The sequence below is a fragment of the Myripristis murdjan genome, chromosome 2 (assembly GCF_902150065.1).
Source record: "Myripristis murdjan chromosome 2, fMyrMur1.1, whole genome shotgun sequence".
Lineage (NCBI taxonomy): Eukaryota > Metazoa > Chordata > Actinopteri > Holocentriformes > Holocentridae > Myripristis > Myripristis murdjan.
Window position 1 is genome coordinate 1380691 of NC_043981.1, and position 19524 is coordinate 1400214.

General features: G+C 40.0%; 2 protein-coding genes across 3 annotated transcripts in view; both read right to left on the bottom strand.

Annotated features, from left to right (window-relative positions):
- LOC115370434 (titin-like) overlaps positions 1-10660 on the bottom strand; it is a 38693-nt gene extending 28033 nt beyond the window's left edge. Inside the window, exon 1 of the mRNA XM_030067458.1 lies at positions 10559-10660. Coding sequence (XP_029923318.1) covers positions 10559-10619 — 61 coding nt within the window. The 5' untranslated portion in view covers positions 10620-10660. The remainder of the gene's footprint in view (positions 1-10558) is intronic.
- A 4400-nt stretch (positions 10661-15060) lies between these two features.
- The window catches only part of LOC115370456 (uncharacterized), a 34259-nt gene continuing 29795 nt past the window's right edge, over positions 15061-19524 (bottom strand). Inside the window, exon 3 of one of the 2 annotated variants that reach the window (XM_030067490.1) lies at positions 15061-15725. In XM_030067490.1, coding sequence (XP_029923350.1) covers positions 15460-15725 — 266 coding nt within the window. In that variant the 3' untranslated portion in view covers positions 15061-15459. The remainder of the gene's footprint in view (positions 15726-19524) is intronic. The other variant, XM_030067486.1, reaches the window with a different exon arrangement.

Sequence of the window (19524 nt, forward strand, 5' to 3'; positions counted from 1 at the left end):
GTACACAGACTCGGATAACGCATACAAAACAAACCACGGCCCATAATTGCTAAATTCGAGCACTTTCAGCAGAAAGAGTTCGTGAAAAGTAAGGGCCGCGAGTTGAAAGGCACATCATTCGGAATGAATGACCAATTCCCAAGGGAAATAGCCGAACGCCGCAAAATACTCACACACCCTGGCTCTTCTAAAATGACCTGAAATGACCCCTGAAACGAATTCCTGACCTTGATTTGGGCTAACAACAAAGGCATTATTACTATTATTATTATTATTATTGGTGTTGGTATTGTTATTTCCCCTTTAAAAAAAAAAAAAAAAAAAAAATTGATTATTATCCTTCTCCTTTTATCCTTTTTTTTTTTTATCTCCTTAACTAACAATTTAACAATTTATTTTTGTTCTCGGACTGAAGAAAGGGAAGGAAAAAAGGAATTTAATTATTTTTATTATTTTCCTTTTTGTGGACTAACAAGAAAAGAACTTTAATCTCGCTTTCGGACTAAAACAGAAGGAATTTAAGTTTGTTTTTTGGACTAGCATTACCAGGATTTTTTTTTCCTTTCTATTTTTGGACTAACAACATAAGGAGAAAGACAACGAAGGAACAAGGGGAAATGTGTATATATGTGTATATAATGCGTATGTGTGTACATGTGTATGCATATGTATATATGTTTATACACTATATTACCAAAAGTATTCGCTCACCTGCCTTTACTCATACTATGAACTGAAGTGCCATCCCATTCCTAACCCATAGAGTTCAATATGATGTCGGTCCACCTTTTGCAGCTATTACAGCTTCAACTCTTCTGGGAAGACTGTCCACAAGGTTGAGGAGAGTGTTTATAGGAATTTTTGACCATTCTTCCAAAAGCGCATTGGTGAGGTCACACACTGATGTTGGTCGAGAAGGCCTGGCTCTCAGTCTCCGCTCTAATTCATCCCAAAGGTGTTCTATCGGGTTCAGGTCAGGACTCTGTGCAGGCCAGTCAAGTTCATCCACACCAGACTCTGTCATCCATGTCTTTATGGACCTTGCTTTGTGCACTGGTGCACAGTCATGTTGGAAGAGGAAGGGGCCCGCTCCAAACTGTTCCCACAAGGTTGGGAGCATGGAATTGTCCAAAATGTTTTGGTATCCTGAAGCATTCAAAGTTCCTTTCACTGGAACTAAGGGGCCAAGCCCAGCTCCTGAAAAACAACCCCACACCATAATTCCTCCTCCACCAAATTTCACAGTCGGCACAATGCAGTCTGAAATGTACCGTTCTCCTGGCAACCTCCAAACCCAGACTCGTCCATCAGATTGCCAGATGGAAAAGCGTGATTCATCACTCCAGAGAACGTGTCTCCACTGCTCTAGAGGCCAGTGGCGGCGTGCTTTACACCATTGCATCCGACGCTTTGCATTGCACTTGGTGATGTGTGGCTTGGCTGCAGCTGCTCGGCCATGGAAACCCATTCCATGAAGCTCTCTGCGTACTGTACTTGGGCTAATCTGAAGGTCACATGAAGTTTGTAGCTCTGTAGCAATTGACTGTGCAGAAAGTCGGCGACCTCTTTGCACTATGCGCTTCAGCATCCGCTGACCCCTCTCCGTCACTTTACGTGGCCTACCACTTTGTGGCTGAGTTGCTGTTGTTCCCAAACGCTTCCATTTTGTTATAATAGAGCTGACAGTTGACTGTGGAATATTTAGGAGCGAGGAAATTTCACGACTGGATTTGTTGCACAGGTGGCATCCTATGACAGTTCCACGCTGGAATTCACTGAGCTCCTGAGAGCGGCCCATTCTTTCACAAATGTCTTGTTTCACAGTCTGCATGCCTGAGTGCTTGATTTTATACACCTGTGGCCAGGCCAAGTGATTAGGACACCTGATTCTGATCATTTGAATGGGTGAGCGAATACTTTTGGTAATATAGTGTATGTATGTATATATGTGTATACATATATATATGTGTATGTATGTATGTGTATATATATATATATACACTACTCACAAAAAGTTAGGGATATTTGGCTTTCGGGTGAAATTTACGGAAAATGTAAAAAGTTCACACTACAGTGATATTATATCATGAAAGTAGGGCATTTAAGTAGAAGCATGCACTGGTGATTTCCTCATCTCAAACAATTTATTGAAACAAAAGCCAACAACAGTGGTGGATATACCACAACAAAAAATGTCAATGTCTCAATAACTTGTCATGTGCCCTTGAGCATCAATTACAGCTTGACAACGACGTCTTATGCTGTTCACAAGTCGACTTATTGTCTGCTGAGGCATGGCATCCCACTCTTCTTGAAGGGCGGCCCTCAGGACATTGAGGTTCTGGGGTACAGAGCTCCGAGCCTCTACACGGCGACTCAGCTGATCCCATAGGTTTTCTATGGGATTCAGGTCTGGAGAAAGTGCAGGCCACTCCATTTGAGGTACCCCAGTCTCCAGCAGCCGTTCCCTAATGATACGACTTCGATGAGCTGGAGCATTGTCGTCCATGAAGATGAAATTAGGCCTGTGTTGTTCATGCAGGGGCACAATGACTGGATTAATGATGTTATTCAGGTAGTATGGGCTTGTCACTGTACCATTCACAAAGTGTAGGGCAGTTCTGTACTGACTAGACACACCTGCCCACACAGTAACACCACCACCACCAAAGGCTCGTCTGGTGACAACAGTGGCTGATGCATAGCGCTCTCCTTGATGTCTCCAACATCGTTGGCGGCCATCATTTCTGCTCAACATGAATCGGCTTTCATCAGAGAACAGCACTGAGGCCCACTGGTCCCTCGTCCAGCGTAAATGCTCCCTGGCCCATGCAAGACGATGACACCTGTGCCTGGTGGTGTGGTCAGGTACCCTTGCAGGTCGTCTAGCACGCAGACCATGCTGATGTAAATGGTTTCGAATGGTCTGACATGACACTTGGGTGCCTCTCACCTCCCTTAAATGTGCCTGGAGTTGAGTGGCATTCATCATCCGGTTCCGCAGGGCACTGTTCACAATGAAGCGGTCATCAGTGTGGTATGTGGCCAAAGGACGTCCACTTCTATGCCTTTCTGTGACTCTTCCAGTCTCTCTGTATCTCTGTTGCAACCTACTGATGACACTCTGTGACACTCTAAGCTCAGTGGCCACTTCCGTCTGAGAACATCCTGTTTGAAGCCTTGCAATGGCGACGTGCTGCTGATCAATTGTTAGGTGTCGTCTTGGTCTCATGATGTCAAAATGTGAACAGCATAATGAGGAGGACTGTTTAAATACCAATTCTAATTGAACCAGGAAATTTATTGGTCAATTCATGGATCGAACACCTGTTGTGAATTTTGCCGTTAAACTCCTTGTTAGAGAACAGCAACTTGTGCAAAAAGTACTGAAACATTGAACAGTTGGACATGTGCATTCAAAAGTTTACAGAAGGTCACATTAAGTTCACCTGTAAAGGTTATAATGCATTTTAGGTTCATCCTGAAATTTCACCCGAAAGCCGAATATCCCTAACTTTTTGTGAGTAGTGTATATATGTATGTGTTAAGGAGGCAATCTCACCACGTGAACGTTGTGTACCCTTACCTTCAGCTGCACAAGCTGAATCTGTCTCTCCCCCTCTTCCCTCGCCAACGTCACTCTTTCTCTCTCTCTCTCTCCCTCTCACATACACGTGCGCACGCACACACACACACACACACACACACACACACACACACACACACACACACCTAAGTTTATCCTATTTACTTTTCCCCTCTGAAACACTTACCCCCCTCCCCCATGTCTTCTTGTCTACTGTCTGTCCTCATGTCTGGCATACACTGGTTATTGACAGACCCATTACATGTAGCACAACCTGTTAATATTCACAACCCCCCCCAAAACATAACTATTATATATACAGTACAGGCCAAAAGTTTGGACACACCTTCTCATTCAATGCGTTTTCTTTATTTTTATGACTATTTACATTGTAGATTCTAACTGAAGGAATCAAAACTATGAATGAACACATGTGGAGTTATGTACTTAACAAAAAAAGGTGAAATAACTGAAAACATGTTTTATATTCTAGTTTCTTCAAAATAGCCACCCTTTGCTCTGATTACTGCTTTGCACACTCTTGGCATTCTCTTGATGAGCTTCAAGAGGTAGTCACCTGAAATGGTTTTCACTTCACAGGTGTGCCTTATCAGGGTTAATTAGTGGAATTTCTTGCTTTATCAATGGGGTTGGGACCATCAGTTGTGTTGTGCAGAAGTCAGGTTACTACACAGCCGACAGCCCTATTGGACAACTGTTAAAATTCATATTATGGCAAGAACCAATCAGCTAACTAAAGAAAAACTAGTGGCCATCATTACTTTAAGAAATGAAGGTCAGTCAGTCCGGAAAATTGCAAAAACTTTAAATGTGTCCCCAAGTGGAGTCGCAAAAACCATCAAGCGCTACAACGAAACTGGCACACATGAGGACCGACCCAGGAAAGGAAGACCAAGAGTCACCTCTGCTTCTGAGGACAAGTTCATCCGAGTCACCAGCCTCAGAAATCGCAAGTTAACAGCAGCTCAGATCAGAGACCAGATAAATGCCACACAGAGTTCTAGCAGCAGACCCATCTCTAGAACAACTGTTAAGAGGAGACTGCGCCAATCAGGCCTTCATGGTCAAATAGCTGCTAGGAAACCACTGCTAAGTAGAGGCAACAAGCAGAAGAGATTTGTTTGGGCCAAGAAACACAAGGAATGGACATTAGACCAGTGGAAATCTGTGCTTTGGTCTGATGAGTCCAAATTTGAGATCTTTGGTTCCAACCGCCGTGTCTTTGTGAGACGCAGAAAAGGTGAACGGATGGATTCCACATGCCTGGTTCCCACTGTGAAGCATGGAGGAGGAGGTGTGATGGTGTGGGGGTGTTTTGCTGGTGACACTGTTGGGGATTTATTCAAAATTGAAGGCACACTGGACCAGCATGGCTACCACAGCATCCTGCAGCGACATGCCATCCCATCCGGTTTGCGTTTAGTTGGACCAATAAATAAATAAAATAAAACAAAATAATGCCACTCCTTAGTGGGCAGACCCCCTCCTAAGGGTCTGGGAGTTGCCCTGACCAGGAAGAGGCACAGTAGGGTAGATCTGTAACGAGCCAGCAGCCACCTCTGGGTCTGGGTGCGGCCCAAGGTATGATCGCCACTAGATAAAAACATATAAAAAAAAAAAAATGAATTATAAGGGGAAAATAAAATAAATAAATAAGAGGGGGGAGGGGGGCTTTTATCTACTGCCGTTTTTGTCTTTCTCCTGCTGGGGCACCCGACCGTACCACTTGGACCTGGCGGGGGGGCCTCTTGCTCACCCCCTAGATGCACCAGACTGACCTCATCCCCTGCTGCAATATATATCAACATATCTAAATACATATTATCACTTACCAAAATATAAATATAAATATATACATTAATCAACTACTACTCTGATGATTGGCACTGCCATGTTATATTGATTTACATTAGGGTATGTTATAATTATATAACATATAATTGTTATTATTATTATTATTATTATTATGACCATTATATGTAGTATAATTATACAATTATTACATATAATATAATTATATAACTATAGTGTTATAATTATAATATTAATTATATAACAATGGACTATTATGTTATGTAATATTATACCTTATACTGCTACATATATTATATTATATTGCGCCATATCATGTTGTGCTACATCACATCACAATGTATTATATTAGCTCTTATCATATTATTGTATATACATATAACAGGTGTATGCATATGTATGTGTATGTTTGTGTATGCATATATGTATGTGTATCTTATTATTATTATTATTATTATTACTCTGTTTTTTTCTTCCTTACTTTATTTGTTTAGTTATCTTTATTTTATTATCTATACCATATCAGATATAATAACACCATATCGTCTGTTACTTCACCCACACACACACACACACACACACACACCCTACCCATATACATATCATTGTAACTGGCATTGTAATTGTAATTGTGCTGTCTGTTGTGTTTTGTACCGTATGTCTACTGTCTGTACTTTATGTCCACTTGGTGTAATAAAAAAAAAAAAAAATATATATATATATATATATATATATATATATATATATATCCAAGGTCCTGACTTGTCTTTAATGGAGTACGTAACTCTGCTAGTAAACAAAGTACAAAACTGTGAGATCTTTAAATGCAGTTAAGCTTGATATTCTTGCCATATCAGATTGAAGGAAACAGGAATGAGTGTAGCTTCAGTGTTTGACAGGGAAACAGTGTCACACACTCCTTAACTTTTCTTACAATGAAAACGTGAAAGGAACCCTGCTATATACTGTTGTATGATTTTCCATATCCCAGTTCTATTTCAGCCTACTGGAATTACACTTGGAATGCACAAGTTGTGTTGCAATGCACTACAGTGAACTGTAAAGAATGCAGTATAAAGCATCAGCTCAATCTACAAAAATCGGCCAAACAGCCCAAAAAAAAATCTGACCATCACAGCACTTATGGGCATGGCTTGCCCATAAGTGCGAACATAATTATGATTATGATTATAGGACGGCAATCATACTTACTGATCACATCAACCTTGTACGACTTGCTCTGGATTTGGCCATTAAACTCCACAGAATAAACTCCACTGTAAGTACCATCCAACGTATTGATCTGCAAACGTCCAGTCTCTATATCCAGATTTGTGTGACCATCAAATGCTCCATAGTAATCTGTAGAATCTAAATTCTTAATCCATTCCACCACCATGTAGCGATTATGTTTCCACAGGATGCTTGTGAGGGGTTTGAGCTGATCAGGAACAGTTGGCTCCAGTGTGACTTTACCTCCCTCTGCAGAGTACATTTGTTTCTCTGCACCTGCAAAGAGACAGCAGTTTGTCAGTCAAGGTGAAAATGAGGAAGCAACACTTTTCCAATGGCAGGCTTTCAGTTTTCCATATTATTTTGTGTGAAAAAACATTACATTAACAGCCATTGTTCCATATGACAATTCTTAGTATTGAATGATTATTTTTGTTGTGGGAATCATTCAAAAGTGTAAACTGTTAGGAAAGGAAGAGAAAGACATTTTTATATGATGACTTTTCAACGGGATTGGTAGTATTGTTAAAAAGTATTGCTTATATATACATATATACATATATATATATACACTACTCACAAAAAGTTAGGGATATTCGGCTTTCAGGTGAAATTTCAGGATGAATCTAAAATGCATTATAACCTTTACAGGTGAACTTAATGTGACCTTCTGTAAACTTTTGAATGCACATGTCCAACTGTTCAGTGTTTCAGTACTTTTTGCACAAGTTGCTGTTCTCTAACAAGGAGTTTAACGGCAAAATTCACAACAGGTGTTTGATCCATGAATCGACCAATAAATTTCCTGGTTCAATTAGAATTGGTATTTAAACAGTCCTCCTCATTATGCTGTTCACATTTTGACATCATGAGACCAAGACGACACCTAACAATTGATCAGCAGCACGTCGCCATTGCGAGGCTTCAAACAGGATGTTCTCAGACGGAAGTGGCCACTGAGCTTGGAGTGTCACAGAGTGTCATCAGTAGGTTGCAACAGAGATACAGAGAGACTGGAAGAGTCACAGAAAGGCATAGAAGTGGACGTCCTTTGGCCACATCCCACACTGATGACCGCTTCATTGTGAACAGTGCCCTGCGGAACCAGATGATGAATGCCATTCAACTCCAAGCACGTTTAAGGGAGGTGAGAGGCACCCAAGTGTCATGTCAGACCATTCGAAACTGTTTACATCAGCATGGTCTGCGTGCTAGACGACCTGCAAGGGTACCTGACCACACCACCAGGCACAGGTGTCATCGTCTTGCATGGGCCAGGGAGCATTTTTATACATATATATATATGTGTATATATATATATATATATATATATATATATATGTGTGTGTGTGTGTATATATATATATGTGTGTGTGTGTGTGTGTGTGTGTATGTACATATACATACATACATACAGACATACATACATATATATATATATATATATATACACACACACACACATACACATATATGTATACACATATATGTATATGTATACCCTTACTTCCGCCGGAAGTAAGGGTATACGGTGTGAGTTGACGAAAAAGATTGACTGCATGGAAAAACGGAGAAATGTCTGTACACCAAATGCCACTGTTTTATTCATTTAGCACCTGGTTGATACAGGCACAAGGTTTGTCATGACTCCATTTCAACTTGTGTGTAATGTCGATTTATATTGTGAGCCTTTTTTTTTGTTTTGAAGAGTTTTATGTTAGTTCGTTTTGGCAAGTATTGCAGCTAACTTGAACGGCAGCCCAGTGAACGGCAATTTTTGTTAGCTTAAAAAGAGAGCAGCTATCTTCTCTTTAGTTTTCCGCGCTTGCATGGATAAATGCAGCAGTATATGTTTGTTTACTATAATAATTATTTCCTATGTTTAAAATGTATGTGTGACATAAAAGTGACTGCATAAGTAGTTTATTCAAGTTAAAAATCTTTATCTATTGCACTCTATTAAGAGGTTGTCAAAAGGTTAAAAAGGGTTAAAAATCCATAAACAGTCGTATTTCATTGTCATAGATTAAAAACGTGTTTTATTTCATTTTATTTTATAATTTTGTGAATCTATGGCAAAAATAGTAACAGCCCTTATTTTATTATCTTTTGTGGCTCTTACGGTGTGTTCAAGTGCGTAAGGAATTCATCAAGCTACAGTATTTGTTGCATCAAAATAAAAGAAAACACTATGAACCATCAGTTGGAGAGTTTCATTCAGACCATCAATCAACCGGGGATGCTACAAGCAAATACATTCTTTAATTTATGAATTAGCTGAACTAATGCTTCTAAATAAATTATGTTACATGAATTAAGACTGTATTTTTTTCCTACCTGTTACCTGTTGTGTGTGTGACTTCACACACACAACAGGTAATTGGAATTTTATTATAAATGTATGACTATACTGCACTGTCTTTGCAAGAGTAGTGCATATCTCATGATGTCAATCATCTAGATTCCTCACTTAGTTTGTACTAAGTGAGGAGTTTGTCTGTACTAAGGTTTTACTGAAAAATACGATGTTTCCATTGTCTCTGTCTCTTATATTTGTGTCTCAAACGTGATATTTTGAACCATTCAATTTGGCTACAATGGGTAATCACTAGTTTTATGGGGGGAAAAAATCAGATATAATTTTTAATCTTTGTCTTTTTTGTCCCTGGTTGAATGTGCCCCTCTGACAAAACCGCTGGCCCCAGCCAGGCCCCTTCAGTAAAATTGGTCTAGAACCGCCACTGCTGAAAAGGTGCAGTGTAGAGCATGGCCGGCTCTGGGAGGGGCGCCGGTAGCGGCCGTTACCGTCTGGACTATGGGAAGTTCTCGCTCTTGGGGGTGGGGGTGAGGGGTGGGCGTAGTAACACGGAAGGGCGCAAGGCAGTAACTTCGCCTAGGGCGGCAACATGGGCAGAACCGCCACTGGTTCAGTGCAGTGCACAGTACAACAACTGGTCTCATACTGGTTTAAACGTAGAAATAAGTAACTGCTCACAATATGTATATTTTATACTAGCAATTAAGGAGGACCATAACACAATGCTTGCTGTTCTAAGTATTTTCTGGCTCAGTGTTTAATACCTGAACATCTGTATCTGTTTAGTTGACTTCCTCAGTTGTTGGACATGTTTTCATTGATTTGAGAGTTTCATTGCATTTTGCACATAGAATTAACTGTTTAAATAGTGTCTGTGTCTCAAAAGTTGCTTTAAGAGTTTCGGAAATATGATCTCAGCATTGAGAAATGCCAAAAATGGCAACTTCTGGTTCAAGATACATTTAATCTAGGAAACCGAGGTGGAAAGTGACGAAGTGCATTTTAACCCTCCCGCTTCCTTCACCTCCGGCTCCCACTGACCCTGAAAAGGAGCGAAAAGGGAGCGGGTCAGTGGGATCTACATTAAAAAAAAAAAAAAAAATCTAGGCTGCAGGAATAGCAGAACTGCCAGTGTGTTGCATACCAGAGTAGCAGAGTATTGGCACTTTTACAGGACACCGCATCAGAGAAAAGGAATGTTCATCACCAGTAGATTACACCCAAACGCCACAGAAAAATTCTCTATTTACAGTCACCTTTGTATCTTTGTATTTAATACGCCATCACGTTCGTAAAACACTGAAATGTATTATTTTTTATGATTAAACTTTATTGCCAGTTCTATATCGGTCAACATATGCCCTTTCTCTAAAATCTCACAGTGAAAGTAAAACGGGAGTTTTTACTGAACTAAATTCTCAGCAAACTGTAGGCATCGATCGTTCTTCAACAAGACAAAAATTCATAAAAACATCTCTGAGTGAAACAAACCGAGATGAAACACTGTAGCAGCAACATTGTAGAAAAAGAGCCTCCCATCACACTGTGGCCTGTTTCCATCAGAAGTGAACTGGTTTGCTGGAACTTACCCTCCGTGAGCTCCAGGAGCAGCACAGCCAGGAGGCCCAGGAAAAACACACAGCAAGCCATGTCTACTGACAAATATGAGGAACAAATGGTTTTATAGAAACTTATTCAGACAACGCAGGAGCGCCACCCTTCGGCTTCTTTCCGTCATGAAAGTTTAAGTGATGTTTGTGGGTGTGGGTGGGCATGTTGTAAAGTCAGAGATGCCTTACTCATAATTATTCATGAGATTACATTACATGAGGAAGTATAAATCACATACTGATGAGAAGTGATGTTGATTTTTGATTGATGTGTTTTACTGTTCACACAGATTTCTGTTTATCATTGATCAAATACTCTGTTTTTTCCTTTATGCTATAAAAATGTGTTTTGATCTCAGTAGGAGATGTGAAACGGAATTTTATTGATTTCATCTTATTTTATCAAAATACAATATGTATGAATGTAAATTTGCAAACACAGAATCTCCTTTTCTCATTTTTTAAAAAGGTTACTTCAAATCCACCAAGTCCCCCTCCAGTTCTACAGCTGTGAAAACTGCACATGTATGTACACATGTTAAGGTCTTGTTATAATTTGTTTCTTGTAATTCCTTTTTATTGTGCCATTCCTCTTGGCTTTGTTTGAGTTTACATAATTGTTCTTGGTTTATAATGTTGCAATAAAGAGAGGCAGGTCAAGTCAAGTCAAGTCAGTTTTATTTATACAGCCCAGTATCACAAATTACAAATTTGTCTCAAGGAGCTTTACAGGAATATAACGTCCTCTGTCTTTAGAACCTCACATCGGATGAGGAACAACTCTCTAAAAAGCCCTTCAACAGGGAGAAAAAGAATAATAATTTTTACACTTATGTTCATACAAATGCACAAAAGTACACACACACACACACACACACACACACACACACACACACACACACACACACACACACATTCAGACCATGTACATATACAAAACCCTCAGCTGCAGTATATACAGTCAAGATGCAGACTGGCTGGCTGTTGCTGAGCCTGACTGTCTGTGGATAGAAGCTGTAATTGCAGGCATTGACCACTAGGTGATGCTTGCTTTATTTACGAAGTTTGGTTCAAACTTCCTAGATTTGTATTTTTGTTTTGTTTTGTTTTGTTTTGTCCTATACATCATTGCGGGGAAAAAAAAGTGTAGAGCGTCTAGCGGGTGTGCTGTCTCTCTTTTGCCCACATGTGTGGGAGACATAACAGGTTTGGAAGAGTTCATAATAAATACAAAATACTGTGAAGATTACCTTACCAGGAGTGTTGAACTTGAACCCCCTCATTGATCGGCAAGCAGGCAAAGTGGTTTGTATTGTTTGATTTTGTTGTTGAATTGAAGTCACATTATTTTTCCTGAATGATGTGATGTAAACAAACATTTTATTTATATATATAATGTCTGTCTGTCTGTATTTTTAGTTCTATGGTGTTTCCATGATGTTACAAAGATCTGCTATGATATTAAACATCAGTAAAAGGAACCGGAGTCTCACATCTGATCAATGGGCGGCATAGAAGCTGCCCTGCTTTACCCTGCTGTTTCATGTCAAAATGGCTGCTGTGAAAATAGTTTGTTGTTGTTGTCACTTGGTTGTTGTCCATCTGACCTCCCATCTTCATTTTGCTGTGCTTCATGATCGGTTAGTTAGAGCTTGGTTAGAACTTCTGATGGACTTCCTGTAAAAACACAAACACACCAACAATTGTGAAATTGTATAGCAGCTTCTCCACTTTTCATAAACACAACAGGAAACTACCCACACAGACTGAGAATCACAGTGCTCCAGTGTTCCTCATAAACCCCATACTGAACGAGGCAATCCATGTGTAACAGCGTCCTCCCTGACTTAATGTAGTCGGGGACGCTTGGACCCAGGAAGAAGCTGTCCAATGATAGGCAGGGCCAGACCACATGATTTTCAAGGCCAGTTTGGCAATGACGTGAGCTCAGGCAGAGTCCTGGGTTGTCCAGGGGAGTTGAAGACGTAGGCAGATTTGTAGCAGCAAACCATACAACTAAAAATGAAGCCATATGTCTTCCATGTTTGTTTTGGCATCAAAATACCATGGGAATATTAATTCTCTTTAGTGCAAAAAACTGTGTCTGCCTGTGCTTGGTCTTTTGATGTTTTTTCCTGAAAGACAGTGGTTGTTATGTGTGTGTAATGTGGCCCTGGATTCAAACACTAAATATCTGCTGCTTCAAGTTTTTATTGTCATTTATAATTGAGAAGAAAATCCTGTAGTCTGGTTCAGGTGCCCTCCCTGGAGGAAATCTCCAGCTCACGGCGCCTCTGCAGAGCCAGGAAAATCATCTTCAGGTGGATCAAAAGCCAGACTAACAGGAATGACCATCATCTGCTGAGCACTTTAACCTCTTAAATGTAAATGTGGGGCAAAGCAGGAGCATGAATGCGCCCAGAGGTACTGGATTGTAGCTGTGCAATGGTTTTACTGACTAAAGTGTGGCTCTGCCAGTTTTTCATTTTGTCTCTGCTGTAAAGGGTTGTGAGAGCTCCAGAGGAGGTGGCAATATCAGTGACAAAACGTACATGTGCTTTGTTGAATTTGCAGGCAAATCCCCCACATTGACTGGATTAGTTACTGAAGTTGTTCTATATTTAACTGTGGTCAGGCTTCTCCTGACCATAGCTGTGTCATGGAATTCTTTAAGAAAAGAGAGAGCAGTCAAAGCCTCTCTTTGCGCTTTAATATTGCAATATGGAAACAGGAGTACACCATCAATATCAATGTTGCTAGTGTAGGCTAATTCAAAGAATATGGGGAGAGTACCTGTTATACCTCGTGGTTACATATTTGGCTTTCCTAAATTCTGAATAGTCAGGGCTGTAATTAGGGCTATAATGGGTTAAAAACAACTGAAGAACCTGCAGGAGCTCAGTTTGACAAACACAGCAGGGCCGGACTGAGAAAATCAGCCAGGCTGGGAATCACAGAATAATGAGCCAACAGCAAATCAGCGTTTAGGCCTCAGTAAAACACCTAGGTTATTTATTGAACCGGTTCTTTAGTGTTATTTCACTGAGTGATATGACTATGACCAAACCACCATCAAAGAACTAACAAACATTAGCCACAATCATTATTGAATAGTGCAGCCAGAAGGGGGTCACGTTTCAAGAGCTAGCCAATTGTGTTTCAAGAATAAAGATGTGTTGTATTTAACTGTTATGCACTTTTGGATTGTTTGTGTTGCACCTGTCATTTTATCAGAGCTCATTATGGGCTGCTCCTCATGAGGCGCTACTCCTGAGGATCTGGCAGGATCTCTTACGGGAAAAAAATCAATGAATCAATCAAGTGTTTGTGCACACACACACACACACACACACACACACACACACACACACACACACACACATACACACACACATGCCCTCTTTATTTCCTATGTGTGTGTCTCACACATATTCCATTATTAGTATTACTTCAATTTCAACATTTTGGTCAGTGTAGTGGTAATCCTAATTGAACATGTAATCAATGTAATCAACCAATAATGCAATAACAGCTATACAAGAAACAGCTATACAAGAAATACCAAAGTGCAATAATACTGCACTTCTGTTTTCCTTCAACAGTGCAGCGTTGTAGTTGTTCAGCTAGCTGCATGGATACACTTGGATGCACTGGCTGGCAGAGAAAGAGAACATTCAGGTGCCATTTGGATTATCATGACGCTGGGATGACAGTATTTACAGCCTCCATGTGAGCAGCCTGCCAGCAAGGTTTCTCACTGGATAGTGCCATCTTCATTCAGGTTAATCAATGAATGCATGTTTTGTTATGAGGGGGGATAAGAACTGAGCAGAGTAGATACAATCTCTATGTTATCACTGACTAACCTGATCCTGTGCTTGCCAACATTTTGTCAATTTTGCTACATTTAGCTGCATCTTCTGCAAGAGCCTCTCTTTTATTCATCCTCCCCCTCTCCACCCCACCCTCCCTCCCTCTCTTATTGCATTGCCACTGTCCATTTTGCTCTATAATATCAAACTAGCTCGCCAGGAGAAACCATAGCATTGCCACATTCACTTCAGCTCAGTCACATCAGTGGCAGTTTCAAATTGGCTATTGGCACATGAATGGAACCAATCATGTGTCAGAAGAGGCAGAGATCATACCACTAGGGAAAATATGAGCGGGGGAGGAGGGGCTTTGGCCAGATGTGACTGAATGTGGCATCCAGTGCGCCCCACGGTGACAAGACTGTGGGCCAAAACAAAAAAAAATCTGCAGGCCGGGCCAATCAGCAGGCCGGGCCACCAGGAAAGTTCCCAGTTCTCCCGATGGCCAGTACAGCCCTGCACAGCGTATCACCATGACTAGAGACAAAACAAAGTGTAGCGAGGAGAGTGCAGCCTGGAGGGTTTCAGTTTTCTGTAAGCTAAACACTGGTAGAAACTCTCCTAACAAAATGTGAATTTACAACATACATGAGTATGAAAAAAGTGGTTACATGACTTTAATGAGAAGTAAAAGCAGATACATGATTGTTAAGAATGAGTACATAATTTCCTTCACAACAGCAAAGCAAACGTGTTTGGATCCAGTCTTAACTGACTGGTACAAGGAAGAGGCCTGTTTGACTGATTTACACTTAACCATCCAAAGTGACAGTCTTGGGGTCAAACATAAACGTTACGCTGCATTTTTTCGTGTGTGTGTGTGTGTGTGTGTGTGTGTGTGTGTGTGTGTGTGTGTGTGTGTGTCTAATGGATTTGTCAGTCTAATATTTTTGTGCACCGTTATGACTGTATGATGAAGGACCTCTTGTGGTTGTTATGATTCAAAACCACTGAAAAGCATTCTACCACTGCTCTCTCACTTCATTCCCTCGCTTGCTCGCTTGACCATCACTGGCTCACTGGATTCTTCATGGGGTCACTGTCTTCATGACTAACTGGGTTTTTCATTTGGCAAAAGAAATGTTTAACATCACTGTAATCCTTGCTGATTATCGTTGATTTTCCTGACTCTTCATAGAAGTCCATTTGATCTGTCCTCCAACTGTAGGTGACTGGTTCAGTCCCTGTGGTGTCTCCATCACAGATCAGTGTGCAGGTGTCTTCATTAGGACAAGTCAGTGGCTTAAGTACCACTGTGGGCTTTGGGACTTTCTCTGTTGGTGGAGAAAACAGTATTGGCATTATTGGTAAAATCAGACCCCTTATAAACAACAGAACTAGTGTTATTTTTTATTACAAAATGATGTACTCTTTTATTAGTTATAGTAACATTGCTTGGACAAGTCCCCACAGGACAAAACCTCTAACATTTTACCGTTTACAAAAGAGATGCATTAGAATTGTGAGCCATGCAGCTGCATGATGATCATTCAAATCTCTCCTCAGCCTGGAATTTATCATTTCTTAGGTCAACTCTGCAAACTGCAAACACAGGTCAACGTGTGATCATATCTTACCTTTCAACAGTACTTCAACCGTCCTTTTATCTTAACTATTCAACTAGCAACTGTTGTCAGCTTTGTGTACCCAGGTAGAACAGCTCATTTTCAGTTCAGGTTGTCTTATAGAGGCCCTGCACTTCTCTCTGCCTTGACAACTCTCTCCAGTGACTTTTAAAGAAAAAAGCATTTATTGCTAGAGTAGTCACAATGTTTGCCTAAATTAGTGGTCAATGCACCAAAGATTCTGCAACCGTCTACACACACACACACACACACACACTCACTCACTCACTCACTCACTCACTCACTCTCTCACACACACACACACACACACACACACACACACACACACACACACACACACACACTAATATATCCAAGGTCCTGACTCGTCTTTAATGGAGTACGTAACTCTGCCAGTAAGAAAAGTACAAAACTGCAAGATTTTTAAATGCAGTTAAGCTTGATATTCTTGCCATATCAGATCGAAGGAAACAGGAATGAGTGTAGCTTCCATGTTTGACAGAAACAGTGTCACACACTCATTTATGCAAGGTTGACTTTTTTTTTTTTACAATGAAAACATGAAAGGAACCCGGCTATATACTGTTGTATGATTTTCCATATCCCAGTTCTATTTCAGCCCACTGGAATTACACTTACAAAGAATGCAGCATGAAGCATCAGCTCAATCTACAAAAATAAGTCAAACAGGCCAAAAAAAATCTGACTATCACATGACCATCACTTATGGGAATGGCTTACCCATAAGTGCAAACATAATTATGATTATGATTATAGGACAGCAATCATACTTACTGATCACATCAACCTTGTACGACTCACTCTGGAGTTGTCCATTAAACTCCACAGAATAAACTCCACTGTAAGTACCATCCAAAGTATCGATCTCCAAACGTCCAGTCTCTATATCCAGATTTGTGTGACCATCAAACATTCCATAGTAATCCACAGAAGTTAAATTCTTAATCCATTCCATGACCATGTTGAGATTATGTTTCCACAGGATGCTTGTGAGGGGTTTGAACTGATTAGGAACGGTTGGCTCCAGTGTGACTTTACCTCCCTCTACAGAGTACACTTGTTTCTCTGCACCTGCAAAGAGACAGCAGTTTGTCAGTCAAGGTGAAAATGAGGAAGCAACACTTTTCCAATGGCAGGCTTTCAGTTTTCCTCATAACTTAGGGTGAAAAAACATTACATTATCAGCCATTGTTCGATATGACAATTCTTAGTATTAAATGATTATTTTTGTTATGGGAGTCAACAGAGTACAACAACAGGTCTCATACTGGTTTACACTGAAATAAGTAACTGCTCACAAAATATATATTTTATACTAGTAATTAAGGAAGACCATAACACAATGCTTGCTGTTCTAAGTATTTTCTGGCTCAGTGTTTCATTAACTGTTTAAATTGTGTCTGTGTCTCAAAAGTTGCTTTAAGAGTTTTGAAAATATGATCTCAGCATTGAGAAATGCCAAAAAGGACAACTTCTGGTTCAAGATACATTTAAACTAGGAAACCGAGGTGGAAAGTGACGAAGTGCATTTTAACCCTCCCGCTTCCTTCACCTCCGGCTCCCACTGACCCTGAAAAGGAGCGAAAAGGGAGCGAGTCAGTGGGATCTACATTAAAAAATCGAGGCTGCAGGAATAGCAGAACTGCCAGTGTGTTGCATACCAGAGTAGCAGAGTATTGGCACTTTTACAGGACACCGCATCAGAGAAAAGGGACGTTCATCACCAGTAGGCTACACCCAAACCTCACTGAAAAATTCTCTATTTACAGTCACATTTGTATTTAATACGACATCACGTTCGCAAAAAACTGAAATATGTTATTTTTTGTGCCCTTTCTCTAATATCTCACAGTGAAAGTAAAATGGGAGTTTTTACTGAACTAAATTCTCAGCAAACTGTAGGCATCGATCGTTCTTCAACAAGACAAAAATTAAAACCTCCTGAGTGAAACAAACCGAGATCAGCAGCAACATTGTAGAAAAAGAGCCTCCCGTCACACTGTGGCCTGTTTCCATCAGAAGTGAACTGGTTTGCTGGAACTTACCCTCTGTGAGCTCCAGCAGCAGCACAGCCAGGAGGCCCAGGAAAAACACACAGCAAGCCATGTCTACTGACAAATATGAGGAACAAATGGTTTTATAGAAACTTATTCAGGCAACGCAGGAGCGCCACCCTTCGGCTTCTTTCCGTCATGAAAGTTTAAGTGATGTGGGTGGGTGTGAGTGGGCATGTTATAAAGTCAGAGATGCCTTACTCATAATTATTCATGAGATTACATTACATGAGGAAGTATCAATCACATATTGATGAGAAGTGATGTTGATTTTTGATTGATGTGTTTTACTGTTCACACAGATTTTTGTGTCTATCATTGATCAAATACTCTGTTTTTTCCTTTATGCTATAAAAATGTGTTTTGATCTCAGTAGGAGATGTGAAACGGAATTTTATTGATTTCACCATGAGTCTATACAGTTAGCATGATGTTAACTCAAAACAGCTGGTGGATGCATTTTTTTCAAAATGGTGGGCTTGGGGTAATTTATGCCAAAGGGCCTGGAGTAATTGTGATTATATACTATATATTACTTTATTGTATTTTGTTTTTATTGTACATTGTCTTCTTACCTATGATCACTAAAACTATTCAGATGAACATGAAGATGATTTGCATGTGCTCATTTTGGAATTTTTATTTTGTTCTGGGTATGTGTTCATGTGGCGCTAGGCCTTGTTATACAAAAGTGGCCTTTGATCTTATTAAAATAATAAATAAATGTTAAATAAATAATTTTGTATTGAGTTTGTTTTGCTTTTATATAGCATTATCATTTGTGAAATGAAAATGATCTGTTTTACTTCAATTATCAATTGCACAATTTACCCCAGTGTATTCTCTCTAATGGCACAATTTACCCCGCACCAGGGGCAAGTTTTGCCACAAAACCACTTTTTCTTCAAAAGCTATATTTCTCAAACAGTTTATATAAGATCCAAAGTGATTGTTCCCAGGGATGCACAACATCTTAAACTATATGTGCATATTTTAGTTGGAGGCATTACTGTAATCCCCTCACTTTAAAGGCACTTTAAGTAAAAATTGGCTCTACTTACCCCACTCTCCCCTATGTATGAATGTAAATTTGCAAACAAAGAATCTCCTTTTCTCATTTCTTAAAAAGGTTACTTCAAATCCACCAAGTCCCCCTCCAGTTCTACAGCTGTGAAAACTGCACATGTATGTACGCATGTTAAGGTCTTGCTATAATTTGTTTCTTGTAATTCCTTTTTATTGTGCCATTCCTCCTGGCTTAGTTTGAGTTTACATAATTGTTCTTGGTTTATAATGTTGCAATAAAGAGAGACAAGTCAAGTCAAATCAAGTCAAGTCAGTTTTATTTATACAGCCCAGTATCACAAATTACAAATTTGTCTCAAGGGGCTTTACAGGAATACAACATCCTC